The 26,856-nt window shown below is 35.8% G+C and overlaps 2 protein-coding genes across 3 annotated transcripts; one reads left to right on the plus strand and one right to left on the minus strand.

Moving 5' to 3' along the window:
- Positions 1–5,591: 5,591 nt before the first annotated feature.
- On the plus strand, positions 5,592–8,459 carry LOC145740577 (uncharacterized). The gene has a single exon (XM_081996126.1). It carries the CDS (start codon positions 5,592–5,594, stop codon positions 8,457–8,459), a length of 2,868 nt encoding a protein of 955 aa, XP_081852252.1.
- Positions 8,460–8,941: 482 nt separating this feature from the next.
- Positions 8,942–26,505, minus strand: ReepB (Receptor expression enhancing protein B). Of its 2 annotated transcripts, none has more exons than XM_081972060.1 (4): positions 26,289–26,505; positions 20,730–20,962; positions 9,661–9,796; positions 8,942–9,602 (listed from the first exon to the last, which is right to left on the minus strand). In XM_081972060.1, exons 1-4 carry the CDS (start codon positions 26,413–26,415, stop codon positions 9,574–9,576), a joined length of 525 nt encoding a protein of 174 aa, XP_081828186.1. In that variant the 5' UTR covers positions 26,416–26,505; the 3' UTR covers positions 8,942–9,573. The 2 variants fall into 2 exon arrangements, with proteins under 2 accessions (XP_081828186.1, XP_081828187.1); XM_081972061.1 differs by lacking the exon at positions 26,289–26,505 and adding an exon at positions 25,936–26,085.
- Between the last annotated feature and the right edge of the window lie 351 nt (positions 26,506–26,856).

Here is a 26,856-nt window from a genome sequence, read left to right on the forward strand (position 1 = left end):
TTACCTGATTTTTAAATCTGATTCTGACCCATTGATCCATCCCGTTTATATCCACTGTGCCTGGTTAACGTAAGTTTCACACCATCTAGTGGAAGACAATTAAGCTGAATTCATAGTTTGAAATCCGCAAGAAGTAAGCAGTAAGCCGAATTAAAAATAAACAATATACTTGTAGCACTTTCATTCATAGTTTGACAAATAAGCGCAAGCCGCATGAACCGCAAGCAGTAAGCAGCAAGAAATAAGAAATTAATCATTTTTATTTCTTACTGCTTCGTGCATCGTCTGCTGCCTGTTTCACCCATTCGGAGGGTTCGAATTGTCATTTGTCAAGTATCCGATCTTTTCTGGTTTTCACTTGGCAAAAGTCATCGACAAAATTCCTTTTCCGTAAAATGTCGCAAACATTCAATGAATAGAATAGAAATAAAAAATTCTAACCAAATATATATTGTAAACAAAAAAATAAACTGTCAAATAATGACAGTGTAGTGTCAGTCAGTTTACTAACGTCGAAGCGTCGAACTATAAATTGAAACATTTGCGGAAGGCTACTCTACTACTATTGCTTGCTGCTTGCCGCTTACTTCTTGCGGAATTAGAACTATGAAACCAGCAGCAACGTTGTATTCAAAATGGCGTCAAAGTGACAGTTTCAAGGTCACGTCACCGATTTTTGGGTCATAATAATAATTAGCTGTGATCTTGGAGTTTATATGGAAATTTTGCCAACATTTTCGCTCCAATTCCAGGTGAATTTGGCTTAAAATGGCGGTGTTAGCCTGTTTAGGACAAATTTAGTGCAACTGGGGTTTTCTGGAGAAATAACTCAGTTCCTAGACACTTTTACTATTGACATCTCATTTGACAAATTATAGAGGACATTCAGAGCTACAAATTCAGTCATGTGATATTTTGACATATCTATCACTATAACCGAATTAGAGTGCGTCAAAAAACACATTTTAGTGCAACCAAGGATTTCTGGTAACTCACAAATTTGTAAATGTTGCTAATTTAGTGCAGCTGGGGTTTTCTGATGAAATAACTCAGTTATCAGACACTTTTACTATTGACATTTCATTTGACAAATTATAGAGGACATTCAGAGCTACAAATTCAGTCATGTGATATTTTGACATGTCTATCACTATTACCGATTAAGAGTGCGTCAAAAGACACATTTTAGTGCAACCAAGGAATTCTGGTAACTCATGTACTAGGCACTTTTACTATACAGGGTGTGTCTGTTTTACGAGCCTCACCATGTGGATTTCGATTATTTGAATTGGAGAAAATTCGAGCAATAAGGAGAAATTTTTGGAAATTAGTTTTTATTTTTTTACTAATTTGATAAGATAACCGAAAATAAAAAATACTTCAACCTTGTCACGTTCCCTCCTCTACAACGAGGTATTATTATTTTTGATATTTTTCATTTTTCTTATGGGCGCCATAATAAATTTTTGCATATTTGAATAGAGGTTATTTTTCTGATTAAGATGATGTACCATATGTTATGGTTCAGTCTTGGAATTTCGTAAAAATTAGGAATGTTTTTGCAAAGAGCGCCTCGAAAATGACATCTCAAAAATCCATCGATCTGTCAAACGACACTACCCACGTGATATTACTGCCATTTGCAAAATAATGATCATGTGACAATATGTACAAAGCACTCTTTGTGAAGATACAGTTTGTGATATTTTAGTGCAACAAAATACATTTTAAATAAGTAAAATTCAATCTAATATGGCGTACCCAAAACAAAAACCTAAAAAATGATAATAATTGTCAAAAACCTCATCAAATAAATCAGGAAAGACCCAGAATAGTGCGATCAATGAATAAAAAAATATAGCAGGAAGGAGCAATAGCAATCAAAGAGAACAAAAATCGTTCAGTATGGCGGCCGTAAACTGTCAGAAAATCAGTGACGATAATCAATCTGCTGTTGCCCACTATTCACAAATCCACTCGTCAATAATAATTCAACTAACTTAGCAAAACAAACAAAAACAACAAATCTTCCCCGTTTTTAGCTAACTTCACATACCACCAAATATAAACAAAACTGTTTTACGACTAACTTCCGGAATTGGTTTCATTCAATTGCGCACTAAGCGAATGTGGGGGACAAAGATGGCGACTTCCGTCTCGGTCGCTTAATGCACAAACGGGGTATTTGCTACCTCCTGATTCTTTTTGCTCGAAGAGTGCGATAAAATCATATCAATCAACAATTGATTAGAAAGTCAGAGGGGATTCCGTGACGTCATTGAACAGTGTCACATGATCATCGGTTTGAAAATGTCAATGATGGCACGTGAAGAAGTGTCAAGTGACTTAACAGAGAATTGTTAAGCTGTTATTTTCAAGAGACCCTTTGAATTTGACGCATCACCGTAATCAGAAAAAGTAACCCATTTCAAAAATATAAAAATCCATTATGGCGCCCATAAGAAAAATCAAATTTTGATGATGGTAACTGAAAAGCGAAACGTCGGAATTGAAATTTGATATTGTCACGTTGTAGAGGAGGAAAAGTGACAATGGTAAAGTGTCTTGTCTTCAGTTATCTTATCAAATATATTAGTAAAAAAATAATAAAAATTAATTTCCAAAATTTCGGTTTTTTTTTCGGATATCTCCGGAAGTAGTAAAAATTTTTTTGAGCGGCATTTTAATCGGCTCTTAATTGCCCCAATGGTGATGCTTGTAAAACGTACACTCTGTATAGACATGTCATTTGACAAATTATAGAGGAGGAAGGAAGATTTTAATGCAACCTTTGCTTTTTGGTGCAATAACTCGCTTATTTGACACATTTATTATAAACATGTCATGTTGTCTTAAGAATATCTATTCTTTTTAATATTGATTTTTTCGTTTTGCGCAAATTAAAATTTATAAGGGATGCCAGGGATATTCAGGTAGAGTTAGAGATGTCAATTTTTTTATAAGATTTTCTTAGAATTATCAGACATATATATATCTAATTTTCTTGCGAAGCTAAAGCTGCGGACTAATGGAAGAATAGCTTGTAAAAAGCTTCAAACAGTTAATATACCTTACGTAAAAGGCTGGCCGGAAATACGATAGTTTTCGCCCCGTCGTTTGATGTTCGAGAACTAAAGCTAAGGAGGGTGTAATCTGCATTGGGCAGTTCCAGTCAGGTACCAATTGGAAGCATTTGTTGCTGCTTAAGTAAACTAGTTGGGAACGCTGCAAAGATGTCTAAGAGATTTCATCTTTGAAGAGCTAGAAACTTTGCTGATTGCTGCTGTTCAAAAGCGATACTGATACCCCGATGATGTTGTGAGCGAATTCCAGAAATCCTGAAGTAGGATAGTGCAACACACCACGTGATGTGTAGACGTTTTGTTTTTTGGACTAATTCCGTAACCGTGTCAGAGACAGTAAGTAATTAGGCTAATATAGACAGTAGTTCATATATCTGCAATCGTTTCTGGTATCCGATCTATTCACTTAGTAACTTTGTCGTATCACTGACTGGCATGACGTTCTGGATCAGTGTGATCCTATTCGAGTATATTCATACTAAATTGGTCTTTAACTTCAATAAATCATTTCCTATGGTAATGATAAAGAACAGGAGTGACTCGCCATGGTTCACTAAGGGTTTAAGGATCGCTTCTAAAAATAGGAGATGTCTCCATTATATTCGTAAATACTTTTTATCGAATGTTGACTTTATTGCCTACTTTAATAAATATCGTATGATCTTTCGTAACACAATTCGTCTGGCGAAACAATTATACTTTTCATCTAGGCTGAACAAATCTAGCAATAAGTCCAGAGAAACCTGGAATATCGTTCGTGATCTTACAGGGAGATCGTCTACTCGTGCTGTACCTAAGGATATTCAGCCACATGAGTTCAACTCATTTTACTGCGGGGTGGCGGCTGCCCTCGCTGGGGACATTCCCTCGAGCTCCTTGCTGACGTACTGAAATTTTTTAAACTGTCAAATTGTGCCGGATTTGATGGGGTTTCTATGAGGGTTGTTTCTGCGCTGCCTGACAGTGTTTTATCTGTTCTCGCCGATGCAATAAGCGCATCCTTTTTTAAGGCAGTTTTCCCATCATGTCTGAAGAGGGCTCAGGTTATTCGTCTTTACAAGTCCGGTGACCGCTCCTGCCCGGCTAACTATCGACCGATTGCCCTGCTTCCGGCACTGTCTAAGGTGCTGGAGAAGCTGGTCCAGAGGCGGATGATGTCGTTTCTGGAGCGTCATGACCTTCTCAGCCCACCTTAGTTTGGCTTCCGGCCAGCGATAGGCACGAATGATGCTATTTTTTCTTTTCTTCAGGATCTGTATGGCCGCATGAACTCCGGCGATATTTCGGCCGCGGTATTTTGCGACTTGTCGAAGGCGTTCGACTGTGTAGACCAGATCTTGCTTTGGAAGCTTGAAGCTTATGGCTTCCGAGCCGCTTCTTTGTTGTGGTTTCGCTCTTTCTTGTCCGGCCGGAGCCAGGAGGTCTTCATCGGGAGCCATGGTTCTGGAGAGTTAATGTTAACTTCGGGTGTGCCTCAGGGCTCTGTTCTTGATATACATCAATGATATTGTTTCCCTCCCTATTAACGGACAATTCACTGTTTGACCATGACGCGACCATTCTTTGGAGCGGCAAGAGCACCGAATCATTGACTGTCACTATCTCTAAGACCAAGATCCTACATTTTGGATGCTCATTGCAGGAAATTTTTGTTGAGGGTGAGCCATTGTGCGTCCCTAGAATGAACAGATTTCTTGGTCTTATTATTGACGACTCGCTTCGATTCGATGAGCATGTGGACGGTCTGTGCTCTAGACTGGCGTCGGGTTGCCATGCATTGAGGGTGATCTCTGGCAATCTGGATTTACCATGTAGCTAGGAGTGCATACTATGCACTGAATGACTGTCATCTCCGCTACGGCATAGCTTTCTGGGGAGTTTGTTCTCGAAGCCGCTTCAATTCTGTGTTTCTCCTGCAGAAGCGAGCATTGAGGTGCTTGTGTCGTGTTGGATACAGGGCCTCATGTAGACCCCTCTTCCTTGAACATGGTATCCGCACCTTGTGCTACATTTTCATCTTGGAGACGATTTGTCTTGTCCGTGACAAGTTTGGGGGTCAGTTAGTTATCCGAGGGCTCCGGCTCGGTGATTCGCAGTAGATTCGTTTTGAGGCTTCCCATTCCTCACACTGAGAAGATTAAGTCGTCGCTTATTTACGGTGGCAAGAGACTTTTCAATAACCTTCCTCTCCACGTGAGAGGCCAGCCATCTGCGCATGGATTTAGGCGTGAGGCTGAGAGGTTTTTGCATGACGGGGCGTACTATTCTCTGGACGAATTCTACTCCAGTTCTTAAGGGGCCTTGTTCTGCCATAAATTGACCAAGCAGCACTGTTTGTGTTTTTGATCCTCTTTCTCCTCTCTTATACAGGGTAACTGCCTTTTAGTTTTGTTTTTATTTTAATAATTGTAAGGTGTAATTATGTGTGATTCATATTGTATGTGTAGTGTAATAATTATGTATGTTCTTTTTTTGTTTTTGTTGTTGTCTTCCAAAGATGTCTTTAAAATGAACCAGGAAAGGAGAATTGGCACGTGGAATGTGCAAAGTATGTACCAGGCCGGAAAGGCGGCAAACATAGTGAAAGAGATGAAACGACTCCAGATAGACATATTAGGATGCAGCGAAACAAGATGGCCAAATTCCGGTCACTGCGTCATAAACGAATATCACATGTATTTCTCTGGAGACAATACCACTAGAAACAAAAACGGAGTAGCAATAATTCTTAATAGTCAAACCAACATGACCGTAAAAGGATTTATCCCTGTTTCGAATAGGGTCGCGCTAGTCAAGATCAAGGCTAAACCATTTGACCTCAACATCATACAATCATATGCTCCAACATCCCAAAGCAATGAACAAGAAATAGAGGAGTTCTATGAACAGCTTAGAACTGCTTTCAAACACACAAAGAAGGAAGAAGTTAATATAATGCTGGGCGACATGAACGCTAAGATCGGACAGGGAAAGGTTGAGGATGTGGTTGGTGGTTTCGGGCTGGGAGTGAGAAATGAGAGAGGGGAACGTTTAATAGAATTCTGCCAAGAAATGGACATCACAGTTATGAACACTTTTTTTAAACTACCGCCCAGAAGACTATACACATGGAGATCCCCGGTTGATAACAACAATAGAACAGTGAGAAATCAGATCGACTATATAATGATAAATAGAAGATATCGCAACGCGGTGGTCTCTTGTAAGACATACCCAGGCGCGGACATACCGTCAGATCACAACCTGCTACTAGCTCGTACTAAACTTCGATTGAAGAAGATAGACAAAAGGAAACCCTCAAAGGTTGCTGACATGCGAAAACTCAAACAGGATGACGTACTCCAACAAACAAAGGAGAGGCTAAACAAGGAAATCAAAACTATACTTGAAGACAGCAACCAAGAAACAGAAATAGAAGACCTATGGAACAAAATAAAAGTATCAATAACCTCCATCACAAAAGAAGAGCTAGGACCGGATAGGACGGTAAAAAGACAACAATGGATGACAGATTCTATCTTGGAACTTATGGAAGAGAGAAGACAACACAGAAACAGAGACAATGTAAAATACAAGGAACTACACAGAAGAGTCCTCAGAGCAATTAAGGACGCCAAGGAATGCTGGCTAAAAGAAAAATGTGTCGAAATCGAGATCTTACTACAAAAACACGACAGCTTCAACCTCCATAAGAAAATAAAGGAAACAACAGGAAGACACCAAAGACGGGGTCAAGGAATAATCTTGGACTCGAATGACAACATCATTACCGAGACTGACAAAAAGCTTACAAGATGGAAGCAATACATGGAGGAACTTTTCGGAGACGAAAACATCGATAATATGCCCGTCAGAGTCGGCGAAGAAGGACCTACCATCACACAGGAGGAAGTAGAATCAGCTATTAAACGACTAAAAAACAACAAAGCTCCTGGGCCAGACCAGATTCATGGAGAAGTACTCAAACTGCTAGACCCAGAACAGATGAAACTGCTGACCAACCTCTTCAACAAGATTTACACAGGCGGACAAATACCAAATGACTGGCTGTTGTCAACATTCATTCCACTTCCCAAAAAGGCAAATGCAACTAAATGCTCTGACCACAGAATAATCAGCTTGATGAGTCATATCCTAAAAGCGTTCCTTAATATCATCCAAGCACGTGTATATAGAAGACTCGACGAGAGAATAAGCGATACACAATTTGGTTTCAGGAAAGGACTCGGCACTCGAGAGGCCTTGTTCTCCATACAGGTCCTGATCCAACGAGCACGAGACGTCAACGCAGACGTCTTTGCATGCTTCATAGATTTCGAAAAGGCCTTTGATAAAGTCCAACATGGTAAACTTATCTCAATCCTACGTGAATCAGGAATCGACGACAGAGACACAGATATAATATCAAAGCTATACCTACAACAAAGAGCCATTGTACAGGTCGAAAACGAAACATCTGAAGAGTTTAATATAAGGAGAGGAGTGCGCCAAGGTTGTATACTGTCGCCTCTTCTATTCAACGTATACTCGGAACATCTATTTAAAGAGGCATTGGAGAACATGGAGGATGGAGTTGTGATAAACGGGGAAATAATAAACAACATAAGATATGCTGATGATACCGTCCTTATAGCAGACACGGCTGAAGGACTTCAGAGACTCATAGACCGTGTAGAGACCGCATGCAACAGATATGGTATGAACATAAACTGTAAGAAGACACACATACTGATTGTCAGTAAAAACACCATTGGAAACTTACAGTTTACCGCCAACAATGTAGCTCTCACAGTAGCCGAGACAGTTACATACCTGGGCTGTACCTTGAATAAGGATTGGGATCACTCTCGAGAAATAAGATGCCGAATCGAGAGAGCAAGAGGTACATTCAACAAGATGCGTAACGTACTGTGCAGTCTATCTCTCAACATCCATACCAGAATAAGAGTTTTAAAATGCTATGTACTCTCAACCCTCCTATACGGGGCAGAAGCGTGGACCCTTACTGATGCCTCATCTAAACGCATAGATGCATTTGAGATGTGGTGCTATCGCCGCATGCTGAGAATCCCATGGATACACCATGTATCAAACGACACAGTACTGCAACGCATCGGTGGACAACTAGAATTCCTACCAAACGTCAAACGCAGAAAACTGGAATACTTTGGGCATATCATGCGAGGTGAAAAATACCACCTTCTTCAACTCATACTACAGGGAAAAATAGAGGGCCGAAGGTCAGCAGGACGCAGACGAATATCATGGCTGCGAAATCTGCGAACATGGACCGGAATGACGTCAACAGCACTATTCAGAGCGGCGGTGAATAGAGTGATTTGGACCAATGTGATAGCCAACATCCACAGAGGATAGGCACTTCAAGAAGTTCTTTTTTTGCTGTGTTTGTATGTGTTTTCAGGGCTTTGTCAATGACTTTAAGTTTCCGACAATAAAGCTACATTTTTGATTGATTGATTTGAGTAGTAATGGTAGTCATGTATGTAAACATTGAGCGCCAAACAATTACCTTGTTAGTGTCGGAATAGAAGAGTTACTGTAGTAAAGTAGTTAGGTTAGTTTTGTTTTAGGTTTAGTTATTTCTCCATTTATAAAATAACTTGGCATCCCTGGGATCTTTTTTTTTGTAGTCTTTATTTGAAAGAATGGATATTAATCAAGATAATCACTCTCGAGAGAGTTTCGATCAAGAAAGGAAATCCTTGGAACGACCCAGTCCCGAAAGTGATTGTCTTAACAATGTGACCAATTAAAGATGACAGTCAGAGCTACAAATTATTTGCCAAGTTTGGACCGTCATTGGGATTGAACAGGATAAATAAATAAATTTCCACAAGTAAATTTTCGGAAACATTTATTTGTATTTTGTGCGTGCCTATAAGCAAATGTATAAACTTTAAATCTAGAAACGAAACATTTACAAATTTATGAGAATTAATTGGTCACCAAATAAAAAGAATATATGCAAAAAAAAATTCGATTAAAATGAGGTGTAAACGATGAAAAACCATAATAACCTGAAAAAAGAGAGATAAATATTTTTTAATTACAAACTAACTTAAACTTTCTTTCAACAACCTTCCAAGCTGCGAAAAAAAAAACAACACCACAAAAATTATGAATAAGCACAAATTGGAGGGTTAAACTACAGTCTAATGATACAACTAAACACAGACGAAAGACGGTTGTCTCTTCGAGAGACAATCAAGCTTAACGCGACGTAATACTAATAAATTGCATTTCTTGGTTGCATTATTCGTTTAGTTAAAAGTATCGTAACCCATTTATAATATCTCCAGTATATATTTTTAAAAACACATTCACAATAAGTATAAAAATAGTGACGATTATAAGGCAGCCGAGATACCGACCGTAATTATTTTATTATCGATAGACAAAATAACATTCCTCTGTAACACACACAAGCTAGCATTATAAATGATGGATGTTTTTGTTTCGTTTCTGGTGTTTAATCAGATTTTTCTGTCACCTTGTTGACTGTCAAAAAAAGTTGCAAATTAATCTCTGTTATTTAACTGTTTACTGGATTAATTACCTTTTTCCTTAACTTTATCCAAAGCGTCATCGATGACCCCATGGTGTTTCAGGAAATAGGGTCGGACGATCTTGTTGTAGAGAGTCAATGATCCATTAAAGTCAGTGGGGATCATCAACCAAACCATGAAAACGCACTGCAAAAAAAAACCATAATTATGGTCACATATTGTGACAGCCTTTCTCTATTTTTCCAGCAATTTTAGAGTCGTATAAGAAAAGTATGGTAGAATTGGCAAAATTGGTAGAAAGGTAACTTTCTCCTCTTCGCTCTTAATATTGAGAAAATAAGCAAAAATCATTAATGCAGTTACATTCCCACGATAATGTTAATACTGCTTAGCTAGTTAAGTTCCCATGCTATTCGCCTATTTTATATTCCCATGCAGATGTATTAAATATAGGTTAAGCATGATAATAGTTAGTTCTTTAGTACCATCCATTGTATTCGCTTCTTGGCAAAATATTTTTTTTTAAAAACCTAAATTTCATTTTTGATATTCTAACTGGCGCAGTCGGTAGGATTTGCCAACGGTTCTGTGCATCGCGCATCTATACCGGTTTGTTTTAACGATTCGTGGCAAATTCTCGTCCAAAAACGCGAAACTTCAAGGTGGTCCTGAAAACTCACCCCTAGACCAGGAAAAAGGAACCAGAATCGTCCTACATCCTTTTGGTGCGAGCAGCGAGGAACAAGAATCGTCCCCCAGGTCATAAGTACACCAGGGAGAAGACACAAATCGCGACTCCTATTGGAACTTACAGACTAAGAAAAAACCTAATCTACATGAAGACATCGAAGATAATTTTCCTACTGCTATGGAGCTGGACTTTCGCTTGCTAAACTGTCAACTTAGAACCATTAATAAACCAGTTTCAATCAATTAAGACCAAAAGTAGAGCTTTGTCAAAACATTTAAGAGCACATGACACACTTGACAAAGAATACACCAAATCTTGCCCATGTATAACATGAAAAGAAGTAAACGAGGCCTATTAAATCCTCTTGGATCATTTATAAAATGTATCACTGGAAATATGGACCAAACTGATGCGGAAAATATCGATCAGAAAATAAGACTTCTGCAAGTTAATCAGATGCAGTTAATCAAATCACGTTAATGGAATCGACCATTGATACATTTCAAGGCTTAATATCGAATATTACGCATAATGAAATAATTTTAAGATCACGAATAATACAAATAGAGCAAAGCATTAAAGAAGCAAAACTTCTCGGTGACAATCTGAGATATTATTTCACAACTTTTATATTAATCAATCAAATATCATCAATTTATGATATTCTTGATAAAGTAGAAATTGCGATAACCTTTGCTAAACTAAATATAATGCATAATTCGATGGTGGATCCTAAAGTGTTCTTAAAAGAGGTTCAGTCAATCGAAAATCTTCAATTTCTGCAAATATAGAAAATATTCTATTAATCGAGAAATTAGTAAAGATTAAAGGCTATCAAAAGAATACCAATTTGACTTTTATAATTGAGCTTCCACTTGTTGAACTGGATGTATACCAATACTTCAGCGTGCATGCTGTTCCTATGCCTAATGGTCAAGAATTCATTGTCAATATTCCACATAAACCGTATTTAGCCCTCAACGACCGGAGATACGTTTACTTGGAGGAGAAATGCGAAGAAATGATTGACAACAATTACTTATGTCAGAACACTCATATGAATACATTAGAAAACTTTCCACCTTGTGAAGTTCAACTAATCAGCCATAGTCAGAACGTTACTTCATGTCATCCATTCCAGTTGAAGTTATCGACGCCTCAGGTTACCAAAGTTGTCGACGGAAAATGGATCGTAACCATACCAAAACGACTTGTTAGCACCGCTGATTGTAATCAGGACAAAACAACAATTCCATTATTTGGATCCTATTTAACTGAAGTGTCTATCGATTGTAAATTACAAATACAATCGATTATGTTAGAAAGTCACAAACCTAGCCAATTGACATACAATCAAGTTACTTTGCCAAAACTTGAACTGTCTTTGATTACTAATAATCAATCAATATACGAGCCACCATCACTGGATCTTCAATGAGTTATCAAGTCAGAGTTATTCAATTGGTTCATTGGAACCACCAATGAGTTAAAAGAAAACCTTCAACTTCAGAAGAAAATGCTTCAAGAAGCTACAACCAGTGTTTATGTGAATCGGGTTAGTTTATGGACAATCGCGTTATATGTAGTTTTCACAAGCCCTAATAGTGTACTTCATTTACAGGAAAATTGTAAAAAAGTGCCGGAAAATGAATATCCCGAAAATGACATTTTTTGAAAAAGTAAAACCACATTTTTATGTTATGTGCTTTCATCTTAGAGGGGAGGAGTTACATTCCCACGATAATGTTAATACTGCTTGGCTAGTTAAGTTCCCATGCAGACTCAGCAAATGCAGATGTATTAAATATAGGTTAAGCATGATAGTTAGTTCTTTAGTACCATCCATTGTATTCGCTTCTTGGCAAAATAATTTTTTTTAAAAACCTATGCGTAACTACTAACTATGCGTTTTACTGATATGAAATGAAATGTTTTGTTTATTTTCTTATAAAACTCATAGCCTTAGCAACTTGTTGTCTGTCTGCATGACAATAGTGATCAGTGTCAGTGCTATTGTCACTTGAATTTCGTTAACTGTACGTAATAATATCAGAAAAATGGTTCATTTAACAGAAATGCACAAAATAGCCATTCTACAAATGATTGGTTATGGAGATAACACACGGACACAAATGGAAGTTTCTCGCTTATTTCACGAAAAATTTCCAAATTTGCCGCCTATATCCCAAGGAACAATTAGCAAAATAGAAAAACAGTTTGGCGAGCTTGGTCATGTGAGACAAATAAAAAAAGTACCTGCCAATGCAGTGAGTGATAATACGAAATTGGATGTTATGCTTGAGTTTCAAGAAAATTCTGGTCGAAAAGCACTGTTCAACATTAGCCACACATCAATTTTTCGAATATTAAAGGAAAGTAAAATGCATCCCTATAAAATGATGCCAACTCAGGAGCTAATGGAAGACGATTTCGACAGGAGAACGTATTTTTGTGAACAAATGATGGAAATGTTAGATAACAATATAATCCAACTAGAAGATGTTTTGTTTTCTGATGAGAGCACATTTACACTTCACGGTCATGTTAATCGTTAAAATTGCCGCTATTGGTCTAATGAGAATCCTCACTGGATGAGAGAGGAACATACGCAATATCCTGTAAAAGTTAATGTTTGGGCAGGAATTGTTGGAAATCATATCCTAGGTCCTTTTTTCATTGATGGCAACTTGAATGGAGATAAATATTTAGAACTGCTCCAAAATAATGTCGTGCCAACTTTGACAAACTTATATCCTGATCCAGCAAACCCACAAGTTCCTGCCAATATACTATGGTTTCAGCAAGATGGGGCACTGCCCCATTACCAAATCAATGTCCGGCAGTACCTGAACCAAAATTTTCCAAATCGGTGGATAGGGAGGCGCGGATCGATAGAATGGCCAGCACGATCTCCTGATCTGACGCCATTAGACTTCTTTTTGTGGGTATATGTCAAAAGTATTGTATACCAAACTAAACCACTCAACTTAGATGACTTAAAAAGACGAACCACGCTTGCGATTAGATCAGTCACGCCCGAGTGAAAAAGTTTTTTTACATTATTTGTGAAATAAAATAATTTTCTTTTTTTAATGTTAATTTTTGTAATACACCTTGAAAACACTTATTTTCGAAACAGTTGAAGATAGGTATGGGACATTGTACATGAATTATGTCTAGAACTTTCTGAAGAATCCAAAAAACTAATAATATGGGTTGCCCATATTCGACGGACCCATCTGGCAACGCCATAACTTTTGACAGAGATGTCAGATCGCTTAATGACATACCGCGTTTGAAGCGTCAGTCCAAGCAGATTTTTACCATGGAACAATACACGCCACGCGAGCGCTCTGAAATAGTTGAAATTTACATTCAACAGAACAAGTCAATTGTGAAAACTCAACGTGCTTTTAAAAAATTAAAAAATGTGAAAAGTGCGCCTTCTAAGAACACCATTAAGCGTTTATACGAAAATTTTTCGACTGGTGAGGCTCTTTCTAATCCGAAGAGGCCAAATAAAAGTCGACCAAGGCGATCGGCCGAGAATATCGCTGCCGTACGAGCCAGTGTTGAGAGATCCCCAAGAACATCCCAAAAACGCCGTTCTCAGCAGTTGGGCATGGCTCGGTCCACTTTACAACGGATTAATCGCGTTGATTTGCATTTGTTCCCGTGCAAAATTCAATTGACGCAAAGATTGTTGCCTGCGGACAAGCCTCGTCGATTGGAATGGGCCCAAAGAGTCATCGAAATGGCCGAAGATGACGAGCAATTTTGGAACAAAATTATCATGTCCGATGAAGCCCATTTCACATTGAATGGGACCGTAAATAAGCAAAATTGCCGTATTTAGGCAACTGAAAATCCTCAGGAGATTCAAGAAGTGCCTCTTCATGACGAAAAAGTCACAGTTTGGTGCGGCGTTAGTGCGAAAACGGTCATTGGGCCGTTTTTCTTCCAAAATGAAAATGGCCATGCTGTTACCATCAACCAGGAGCGTTATCGCGACATGATGACCAATTTTGTGATGCCAATTATTCGTCGAAAGCGTATGAGGCAGTTCTGGTTTCAACAAGACGGCGCTCCACCGCACACAAGTCGCATAACAATCGATTTTCTGAAGAAATTGTTTCCGGGCCGTTTGATGTCGAAAAGTGGTGATTTGGACTGGCCACCGCGTTCGCCCGATTTGACGCCGCCTGACTTCTTCTTGTGGGGATATTTGAAGTCAAAGGTTTACGTTAACAAGCCAAGGACCGTAGAAGAGCTCAAGGACAACATTCGTGAAGAAATAGCCGCTATTCCGGCCGAAATGTTGGCGAAAACGATGGAAAATGCTGCAAAAAGGGCACAATACGCCATCAACGCCAGAGGCGGCCATTTGAGAGATATCATATTCAAAAATTGATGTAAACAAATCTACTTGGAACAAATTAAATGATTAAGATTGCCAACCGCCAAATTTTTATTTTTTTCTTTGATTTTTTTTAAAAAAACATGGGTCCGTCGAATATGGGCAACCCGTTACAGGGGGTTGTATTTAAAATAAGAAAGTTGGTATCGGCCACTGTCACATGTTTGTAAATTCCGAGGGCTAAACCCCTGGGGCATTATGGCGTACAAACTTTAGGAATTAATGAGCATTACTGGAGGTACATTGGTATTTCGAAAACTGTTAATAGAATTGGGAGTCTAAATTAAAAGTCTAAATTATATTATAAAAAAAATTCCTTCCTTCTATACATCTAGCATTCAAATTTAAACATAAATAAAGTTTGGTAGTTTCAATGAATTCGGTTGGAATACAATGGAAAATTATGAATTTGGTAATTATACTTTTAAAAATTTTGACGTTCTCTAGCTACAAAACCGTACCACTAACCCATCAACTTTTATACGTCAATAGAAAGCTTATTTCATTGGATATCCATTGGCACATAAAAGTTTATACAAAATGTAGCAAATAAGCTAGTTATTGAAGATTGAACGAACGAAAGAATGCACCAAAAAAGCCTCTAGTGGCCGAACTGTCTAACCTATCTAGACTGTTAGAAAGCTCATTTCATTGGCTATTCATTGACGTATAAAACACTACTAAAAATAGTGCAAATAAACGAGTTATTGAAGATTGAACAAAAGGATGTACGAAAAAAGTCATACAAAAATGGTCACCTTTGATGTTCTCTAGCGGCCAAACTGTTTAACCTATTAACCCAAGTTGGGAAATTTTTAGAAAGCTCATTCCATTGACGTATAAAACTCTAGTAAAAATAGTGCAATTAAGCGTGTTTTGAAATATTAAACAAAAAGATACACAAAAAAATTTAGAGACGCCCTCTAGTGGCTAAACGGTACCACTAACCAACCGACTTTTACGTCAATGGAAATTTCATTGGACATCGACATATACAAAGTGTTACAAATACCCGTGTTATTTACGGTATTAAACACTGAGCTACTAGGTCTACTACGATGTAATGCATAGAAATTTCTTAAAAAACCGATTTTGCAAATGACAATTTTTGGTAAGGGTCAAATTTGTCTGAAACACCACTACTGGTTCCAATGGGTTTTGCGTTATGTTGGCCACTTAGTGCAAGCGAAAACCGACTTTAATGATTTTATTTCTACAGTTTTGCTACGGCTCTAAATTTGACACTCACTGTGCTAGATTTGTGCCAAATATCAGGGCCGTACCTGACCGATTTAAAAAAAAAATCCTTCAAAGAAGTTAGACTGGTTACAGCATAGACTAAATGATAAGTACAGGCAACCAGCGCAATGTAATTAGGGTGGCACCCAAAAAGGAAGCCGTTTACGCTTCCTAATGTATTTCGGCGGCTTCAGTTGTAGGTAAACTCTAAGAGATGGCGCTAATACAGCTCGTCATTGCAGACATAGTTGCCAACTTTTGCAGTTTTTCCTATAATTCGCTTTTTTTTGCTATCGCATCTGAACTGCGTAAGAAAGCTTGATTTTTTCAAATAAATTTCAGTTAAATTTCTCGTATTTTGAAAACTGAACAAGATAAGAATTTCTGGTTTGGGATATCGAGAATAAAGATTCGATTTATTTTAAGACTAAAAGTCACAGGACTCTTTTTTAACGTCAAAACAGAATCCTGAAGGTCACGTGACCGTTTTTTAGTTTTAAACTGATACACTAAATCACGTATCTATTTGTAAGATTAAAATGTCATTTTTAACGTCACGTGACAGTTTTTAAGTTTAGACTATTTTTTTTTCAAATCGAGCGACTTTTTTAACGTCAAAACAGATCGTGAAGGTCACGTGACTCTTTTAAGATTAAAAATAAAATTTATAATGTAAAATGACAGTTTTAAATGTCATTTGAAAGATCACGTAATCGTTTTTCAGTTTAAACTGATATTTTTAAAGACACGTGACCCTCTATACAGTGCAAATGGCCACGTGACAAATTTCAATTATTTTAACGTCAAAACGAAAACCTAAAGATCACGTGACTGTTTTAGATGTCAAAGTATTATTTGAAGAGTCATCTGACTCCTTATAATGCGCGAATGGTAACGTGACGATTTTCAAAAATAAAACAATTTTTTAAAGGTCATGTGACTCTTTTTTAATGTCAAACCCAAATCCTGAAGGTCACGTGTGACTGTAGATAGCGAAATAATGTTTAAAGAGTCACGTGACCGTTTTTCAGTTTGAACTGAGATTTTTTAAATTACTTGACTCCTTTTAATGTGCAAATGGTCACGTGACGATACAGACACACGTTACTCTCTTTATAATGCATTTTCAATTAAAAACGTGTTGGCGTCAAACCGGAATCCTAAAGGTAACGTGACTGTTTTAGATGTTAAAAATATTATTTGAACAGTCACGTGACTCTTTTTACAGTTCATAAAGTCGCATGACGATTTTCAATAATCAAATTTTATTTTTAACGGTCACGTGACTGTAAATGACAAAATATTATTTGACGGGTCACGTGAGTATTTTCAATAATTAAATTTAATTTTAAAGATTACGTGACCGTTTTTTTAGTTTTAAACCTCGTGACTCATTTTAAGGTACAAATGGTCACGTGACTGTTTTAAGATTAAACATGGAATTCGTAATGTATTAAGTATAAAATAACCCCCCTTGATGAATATTAAAAATAAACTAATAACAAATAACGAAACTAAAAAAAAAACGAAGTGAAACACAATAATTAAAGAAAACACACACAAAATCTGTTATTTCTTGCCTAGAAACAAAACAAAAAATGTGATTTGTCAACTAGACAACGCCGCCTTAAAACTGATGTTTTCCAACAGTCAAAAGATTGGAATTGCTGCGTCTGGCTTCAAAATTACGCGAATATGCGTTTAGTGGTGCCATCTCATGCTGCTTAGTTAAATTAATTTTCAGTTCCATTGCCACTGTTTGTCAAAGGCCGCATTCGTTTTCAAGCTCCATGGAGCGAGCAGCGCGTTTTTGACGTCACCATGACGTAATTTAGCAGAAGCATAATTTAACCAACTGTCAAATTACGTCATTGTGACGTCAATAACGCTCTGCTCGCTCCATTGAGCTTGAAAACGAATGCGGCCTATACTTATCATTTAGTCTATGGTTACAGTCAAGAAAAACGTTTAGTTAGCTTTGGAGCCCTCTGGCGGCCAAACAAAGCACCCTATCAACACAAACGGTCATTTTTTTTTTTGGAAAACCCCATTATATTTTCTATCCATTGACTTATAAAAGTCTATACAAAGTGTTGCAAATAAAGGAGTTGTTTGATAATACAGTTTTGACTGAATTTGGAAGCTACTACTTTAACCTTCAATAACTCGATTATTTTGACAGTGTCAGGGTGGTTCAATGTCTCAATTTAAAGAATGCATTTTTCAAATAAGTTACCTAATACGAACTTACCTTAATTTTGAACAGATAATCAGACAAAGTTATAAGAATAAGGAGTGTTCAATTTGAAAAACGTGTATGACATTAATACACGAAATATGTGTAGAATTTGACGTAGAATCCAAAAATGCAATAACATACAAGGTGTCCCATTTAAACTAAGCAGTAGTTGATATCTACTTCCGGTTAAATCGTTGCACGAATATTTACTTAATTCAGAACATTAGTGGCTATTGTTAGGTTAGGTTAGTTATTGGGAATTAGTGTACAAAATTGTACAAAAATTGTACGGTAAATTCTCGCCTAAAACTTCTTCAATGGTATGGATCACTTTCTCATCAAAAGTTTCCATCTCACTCTTCATTTCATTAATTATAAAAATCTTTCTTTTGTTCTTGTTGTTCAAACTTGCCTTGATTTTTATGTCATCAAGTTTGTTATTACTTTTATCTCTTCTAACTTGCTGTTTTGACTTACTATCATCTCCTCTCCAACTTTTATTTATCCAAGAGCAAGTTAAATAGCATATTTTGTCGTAACGTAGTATTCTAAATAAGAATTTTGTCTATTGTCTTTGGGAGTCTAAGTTTAATTGTCTATTTACTTAACTATATTTATACAGGGTGGTCCAGTTTTAAATGTCAATAATTCACCAATCCATAGCCAATTAAAAAATAAGTTGACATGCATTATGTAATTTTCCTGAAAAATGATTCCTAAGGAAAATACACTCCTTCAAATTTTTGTTTAAAAAATCGGTTTTTTTGTCATAACTGTCAAGATGGTTTTAATGTTTTTGCCTTCTACGTCTCTAGATATTTTTCAAAAATTACGTGTTTTTTTTAATTTCATTGTTTACGATGAAAAAGAAATTATCTCTTATAAAATTTTGATTTAAAACTTCTTTTACGATATAATTCAATTATTACTTTCAAAGACCCAAAACTAACCCAACCCAACTTAAAAATTGTCTTGGAAACAGAAAATTCACTTAAGAAGCTTAAAAAATTTAATTGTAGCTAGTTTTCATAGTTTCCAGACAAACTGAAAGACTTTAGTTTTGAAAATTGACTGAGAAAAGATAAAAATTGATTTCAGAAGCTTAAAAATTGTGTTTGTAACCAGTTTTCATGCAAATTGAGAGACTTTAATATTGAAAATTGATTTGTACTTGTAGACATAAAAAACTACTTTTTCTAGAATTTTTTACTACAAATTCTTACATTTCAACCTTAAAAATTGACTTGAACACCAAAAAGTGACTATGAACTAATGAAAAGTAATATCAGAAGCTTAAAATTTGCATTTGAAGTAAGTTTTAATTTTTAAGACAAATTTCAATATTTTAGTTTTGAAAATAGTCTTAGATAGAGGACATTGACATTAGCTTCATGAAAATTGTCTTGAAAACTAACTTTTCTTGCTTTTTACTTTGCTTTTAATTTTCTCAGAATTCTGGACTATTTTTAGTGTTTCAAAACTGCTTTCAGCTTGGAAAATCGAGTTTCAAGACTATCTTTACCAAGTTATTGACACAGCAAACTTAAAAACAATTTTCACATTCTTCATTCTCTTAAAATGGCATTCAAAGCTTTGTCACTATTAAATTGACGTCTAGACACCTCAGTGCTAAACATTTTTTGACTTATCAGGTCTAAAAGCCAGTTTGTACGCTGTCCATAGTCTTGAAAATGTTATTTCAAGCTGCTTTAGTATTAAATTGACTTCTACACTCATCATAGGTGTCATAAATTGTAGCATCTCTAAGAAATTCAGACTGTTTTTAGTGCTTTTAAAGACTGAAGAATCGAGTTTAAGTCTATTTCCAAAAGTCAAGTTTCTTGTGTAATAAAACAATTTTGGTATCAAATGCTACGATATTAGTCTTGAGAACTAATTTTTATAAATGAAATAGTCCGAAAATTTAATTTACTTCTAGACTTGTTCCAGTCTCGAAAATTGAGTTGTACACCAATTGAAGTCCTGAAAGTAGACTTTTGGACTCTCTTTAGTCCTAGTAAAGTCAATTCTAGCTTTAAAAGTCAACTTTTAGATTATCTTTAGAAGTAAAAAATGAGTTTCATGCACAATACAATCTTTGTCTTGATTTCCGGACTGTTTTAGTTCTTGAAATCCAGTTTCAGACACTCGACCAGGATGGCAGTTTGAGAAAACAATTTATAAGACTATTCCTAGTAGTAAATAGCAAGTTTTTAGACTATTCAGTACAAATTTGGACTCTCACAAGTCTTGAATGTTCAGTTTTACACTATAAAACGATTTTTTAAATTGAAATTTGAAGGACTGTAGGTTCCTTAGAAAACGTTTTTCAGAAAAATTACATAATGCAAGTCAACTTATTTTTTGATTGGCTATCGAATGGTGAATTATTGACACTTAAAACTGGACCACCCTGTATAACTTGACACATACTGTATCTACTTAAATGCAATTCCCAGTTTTTTGGAATATGTTTGGAAAAATTGAAAAATTTTAAAACGGTTCAGCTTTAGATTAGTAACCGACTTCTTACCTTAATGAGCCAATACAACGGGAACCAGCCCACAATAAGGTCAGCAAAATACTCAATGACAGAGAATAAGGCGAAGACCACCCAGTACGTAAGCCATTTGGTATCGTCATCCTTTTTGTGGCTCTCAATAGCATGGATCGACATGTAAGCCGGGTAGAGGAATCCCACGGAATTGCAGACCAGTTGGGCACCAAAACCGAACACTAGCCATAATCCAACAATAGCTATACCACCTATAATTTAAAAAAAAGTATCTCTTATAAAATTCTGATGATTGAAACTTCGTTTACGAGATAATTTAGTAATTACGTTCAAAAACCAACTTAAAACAGGAAAATTGACTTAAAAAATGTTGTAGCCAGTTTTCATAGTTTCCAGATAAATTGAAAGACTTTAGTCTTGAAAATTGACTTGAGAGACTTAAAAACTTTTTTTGTAGTTAGTCGTCATAGTTTTCAGATAATTTGAAAAACCACAACCACCAAAAAATATCATCAGAAGAATTTGAACTGAGTTTTCATAATTTAAAAACACATCTCAATATTTTAGTCTTAAATACTTTATATTCATAAAAGCTGACGTTTTTTTACTTGACCTTTCCGTTTCTTAAAACTCTGAACTGTTTTTAGGTCTTTAAAACTGCTTTCAGTTTGAAAAATCCAGTGTCAAGGCTTGCAAATGCGTAATGATTAAATTCGCTATAAGAATTGCTCCTAAACTGTACTTTCACTTTGCTGCATGCGACCTGTAAAATTAAGAGTTCTTTTGCTTCTATTGGTATTTCATTAATTAGGCGGTTTAGACCATCCCACAAATAAAAATAGAAACAAATTCAGGTTTGGTGACCTTACAGTTAGTACCAATTCTATACTAGCTAAGTAAATGGAACCAGACTAGTAAAAGAGAAAGAATGCAAAAACTGTCAACTAACCAAAATAAAAAAAAACAGTAAAAAATACCAGAACGTAAAAACAATTTAAAAATAAAAGTGGAGAAAACAAACAGTACCAAAAAGAATTTGGAACATAAAATAGATAATTAAATGATCAAATTTTTGAAAGATTTTTGAATTGGACTCTATCTCAAATCTTCAAAAAATCGTTTATTTATCATAAAATGACTCGTAAATGAGACTTTTTTAAAGTACAGGTTGGCGCAAAAAGATGGGAACTTTTGGATGTGATGTTGGCAGCGCTGCGAGTTGCACAGACACGCGAAGAGCGAGGCAAGTTGTACAGCAGCACTGGAGATTTAGTAGCCATGGAACAGTGGAAGGTCATTTTCACTTAAATGGCTACGTTAACAAGGAGAACTGCCGCTACTGGGCACAACAAAATCCTGCTGTTCTTCATCAACGTCCTCTGCACAGCCCTAAGGTTACTGTATGGTGTCCACTTTCTGCTCGAGGGGTAATAGAGCCGTATTTTTTTGAAGATTATCAGAGAAACACAGTGACAGTAACTTCTGAGCGTTATGTTACCATGCTCGAGACATTTCTGGCTGCAAAAATTCACAGTGTACATGGCATTGACATGGAAAACACTTGGTTTCAGCAAGACGGAGCAACCGCACATACCGCAACAGTATCAATGGCAGCGGTCAGGCGCCTGTTTGGAAATCACGTCATTTCCAGGAACGGTGATGTGGTTTGGCCGCCTCGTTCCCCCGATTTACCAGTATGCGATTTTTATTTATGGGGTTACTTGAAAGAGTGTAGTTTACAATACACATCCCAAAACCCGACCCTCACTCAAAACAAGAATTACAGAGGAGACTTGCTGAATGCATCCGGCAAAACAGACATCATCTTCGCGATGTAATCTTCAAAAATTGATTTTTCCTTTAATTTCCAATGTTGTAGTGTACATTTAGCACCCTAAATAAGTTTTCCTTTCTTCAAAAGATCCCATCTTTTTGTGCCACCCTGTATAATACAAAACCACCAATCAAATTCTTTCATAGTTAGTATATTTTGATTATTTTATACTGTGCGCAGTAAATGTGTTGCATATAATTATTAAAAATAAAGTACATATTTATCCTTCCAAGGATCACTCAATTTTTGTTTTTAATTGCGCATTTTTAGAACCAATTTAGTTGTGACCTCGTTTATTCAGTTCTGAGTGGATGTAAACTTAGTCCACTGGTTGCAGAAACTGATTCTTCTGATGAAGATTGTATTAATGTGTTTTTGCCCTTAAGGAGACAGGGTGCACCAAACTGCTTTTTTTTAAACTAACTCCATTTAGACTGAGTGTATTTCTCTGTTATTTGAGGAGCTATAAAAGTGCAAATAATAAAATGTTGCAGACAATTTCATCATCTGCAAGATTGTGTATTAAGGTGTTTTTGCAAAGAGCCTCTTTAAGAAAAATAAAGTCAAACATTCTACAGTAAAAACACAGCAAAATTTGTATTTATTCTTAGTTTTCAAAATGTTTCCAAACCTCTAAAATAGTAAATTTTAAAATTTTGTTCCTCTTATCAGAGAACATTTTTGAAATGTCGTTTATTGTCGGAATTCCTATGATGGCTTCGATTTCTTTTCTTGATAAATCTATCGATCCAACGGAAAAACTTCTCACTTTTCCCTTTTCTTCGATATTGAGAGCATTTATATTTCATATTCATTACCATCACTAGCATCGCCCATATCAAATTCAAAATTTAATTTGAAAATCTACTAGTAGAAAGAACCACAAATTGTACCACAAATAACTTTGCGACTGTACCCGACCGATGTATATTAGTAGGCATTACTTGGGAATTGTCAACATTACTATGAATAAATAGGAATTACTGGGCATTAAATTAGTATTATTAATAAAATTAAAAAGGTCTAAATTATTATATTAAAAATTATGAATTTTGTAATTTTACTTTCAATCATTTTGAGTGTCTCTAGCGGCGAAACCGTACAACTAATCAATCAACTTTATACGTCAATATAAAGCTCATTTCATTAGCAATCCATTGACATATAAAAGCTTATACAAAGTGAAGCAAAGAAGCTAGTTATTGACGATTGAACGAAAAATGTGCACCAAAAAAAGTCATAAAAAAATGAGTCAAATTTGACGCTCTCTAGTGGCCAAACCGTCCAACCTATTAACTAACCCCTGTTGGGATATTTTTAGAAAGCTCATTTCATTGGCTATCCATTGACGTATAAAACTTTACCAAAAACAGTGCAATTAACCGAGTTTTTGAGGATTAAACAAAAGGATGCACCAAGAAAGTGATAAAAAAAAATTGGTCAAATTTGACGCCCTCTAGCGGCCAAACCGTCTAACCTGTCAACCCAAATAGGGATATTTTTAGAAAGCTCATTTCATTGGCTATCCAAGTGTGTTATTTACGATTTAGTGACAGAATGCACCGTAAACATTTTTTGACTGGTTAAAGGCTAATTTGACGAAAGAAAATTAGGAAAACACGGTCACGTGACTTACTAGATCGGCCACGACGTAATGCTTTGAAATTTTTTGAAAAACTGTTTTTGCAAATGATAATCTTCGTAAGGATCAAATTTGCCTGAAACACCGCCATTATCTTAATGGATTTTGCGCGTTAGGTTGGTCAGTTAGTGCAAGCGAAAATCGACCTTAATGATTGTATTTCTACAGTTTTGCTACTACTCTAGATTTGGCAATCATTGTGCTAGGTTTGTGCCAAATATCAGGGCCGTATCTGCCTAATTTTAAAAAAAATCCTTCTTTAAAGAACTTATTAGTTAGCTTTGGAGCCCTCTGACCGCCAAACAAAGCAACCTACAGGCGGCCATATTTTTTTCAGAGCCCATTTTATTTTCTATCCATTGACATATAAAAGGTTATACAAAGTATTGTATGTGACAATAAAGACAGTCTTGACTAAATTTGACAAATACTACTTTAACCTTCATTAATTCGGTAATTTTGACAGTTACAGGGTGGTTCAATGTATCAATTTAAAAAGTGATTTTTTTTAAATAAGTGGCCTAATACAAACTTTTTTAATTTTGAACAGAGAATCAGATAGAATTATAAGAATGTGTTGTGTTTGAAAAACTAGACTTTTTGTCCTTTTTCAGAACTGATTTTTTGACCACACTGTATTATAAATTTTGACGTTTTTCTGCACCCATTCCTTGAACAAACCTTGTCTAACATGACAAAACACAAGAACCAAAAATGTTTTGGAGACCAAAAATATCAATTTTACATAAAATGGTAAATATCTCAGAAAGGGATACAGATAGGTATATGACATTAATACACGAAATATGTCTAGAATTTGACGTAGAATACAAAAATATACAGGGTGTCCCATTCTGGTTAATTTGTTGCACACAAATTTTCTTATTTTCATTTTTTTAATTAAAAAAGGTTTTTTTAGACTCTCCAGTTGTAATAATTCAGGAAATTAGTAGGTATTGTTAGGTTAGGTTAATTATTAGGAATTACTGGGCATTACTGGCATATTAGGAATTAGTGTACAAAATTTTACTCAGTGGTTTACACCTCGATTCAATCACTCTACCACTCTACAATGTCAAAAATATAAAAAAATCTGTTTGCTAGGAAAAAGCTTTTTATCAAAGTTTGGAAGAAAAAAATATTATATTCTTGAACAAGTATACTTTATAATAATGTTGGGTTGTATTTAATAGTAATAATACTACACATAGTAAAATTCTTCCAAGTCAGGTACAATTATGGGTTGTTTTGTTAAAAGAATTACAATATATTTTAAATGGAGCTTAGCCATTAAAACATTGTTTGTCTAATGCTTGTGCAATGTCACAGGTAATGACTCATCAATTTCATGACTAAATTCAATAATAATAGACAATATTCATCAGCATCCAAAAGCATACCAGGAAAAATTAGCTACCAAAGTCAAATTTGAAATTTCAATCAGTTTTTAGCATGATATTTAGTTCAATTAATAGAAAGGGGACTTTAAACAATTGCAATTGTTGAATTAACTTAATGTGTGTGTGTAAGATAACCTTGTGAACTGTTATTGCTTGCTACATTTTATCTGCAACTAAAGTGCAAATATTAATAAATACAAATTTGGAAACTTTTGTTGTGATTGGTAGTTCTTACAACTTAAATATCAAAACAAATATGTGAGGAAAATAACTGGTCAAAAATCACCACTCATTGCATTACTTTGAACATATGGATAGACACATGGTATTCTACAAGCTACAAGTCACCTTTCATATATCTTCTGCTTTCATTTTCGTCCAAGAAAAATTCCTTAGCTCTACTCACTGATTGATTAATAATTGAATTAATATCCATTATCTGGAGCACTTGGTTAAAAGTTAACAACTGACAAAAGATGGTACCTTAAAAGGATTTTATAAAACCACAAAAAAGATATTTATAGTACCAGGTTGATTAGATATCTGGTGATAAACCTTTTGTCCACAAACCAATGTACAAAATGAATATTAATAACAAAAACCTTTGATATGAGATATGCCAGCTAAAAACCACGTTGTCACAGACTTGGTAAATTAAAAAACCAGTTTTGTACTATAATTAGGGACAAATTTGAACTTACCTATGAAAAAGTAGAGTCGGTCGAGGCCAGATCGTTCCGCTTTGTCGAACAACGCGGTCCATGGTTTGCTGGGGTCCCTTAAAGCTTTACTAAGCTGATCTTTAATGTCTTGAAGCTTTTGAGCCATGGTTATTTAACAGATTTCGAGACTTTCACAGTATAATTTGTTCAGCTGAATGCAATTTGACAGGAGTGGATGCTCACTTTTTATGAAGCGCATAAAAAATGGGGCAACTGTCAAGGGCACTTTGACGTTGACATTGTTGATAGTTTTGAATGAATTTTGACAGTCGACGTACTTATACAGTGTAATACGATTCACATACCACATATACTAGATGTGGTGTAATCCGTTTTAGTATATTAACATGTAGATTATGGCTTATATAGTATAAATAACAAATAAAATTTTCGGAAATTTCACAATTTTTGTCGGAAAACCGGGAAGTTCGAAAAATGTACGATGATTTGGTAGAAAAACCAGACTTTACAACACAGTGAAATCAGCTGTTCGGCGATGTGGCGGTACTGTGTTGCCAGATGGTCGACATAATGCCTTTAACCTTAA

The sequence above is a fragment of the Ips typographus genome, linkage group LG2 (assembly GCF_016097725.1).
Source record: "Ips typographus isolate SLU linkage group LG2, UJ_Ityp_2.0, whole genome shotgun sequence".
NCBI classification, from domain to species: domain Eukaryota; kingdom Metazoa; phylum Arthropoda; class Insecta; order Coleoptera; family Curculionidae; genus Ips; species Ips typographus.

Bases quoted from the DNA above. Each gene is read 5' to 3' on its own strand.
- LOC145740577 (XM_081996126.1), top strand. From the start codon at position 5,592: ATGAACCAGGAAAGGAGAATTGGCACGTGGAATGTGCAAAGTATGTAC.
- ReepB (XM_081972060.1), bottom strand. From the start codon at position 26,415: ATGGCTCAAAAGCTTCAAGACATTAAAGATCAGCTTAGTAAAGCTTTA. The intron at 20,963-26,288 runs GTAAGTTCAAAT...TTTAAATTATAG, and splicing joins CCGACTCTACTTTTTCATAG to GTGGTATAGCTATTGTTGGA. The intron at 9,797-20,729 runs GTAAGAAGTCGG...TTTTTTTTGCAG, and splicing joins CGTTGTATTGGCTCATTAAG to TGCGTTTTCATGGTTTGGTT.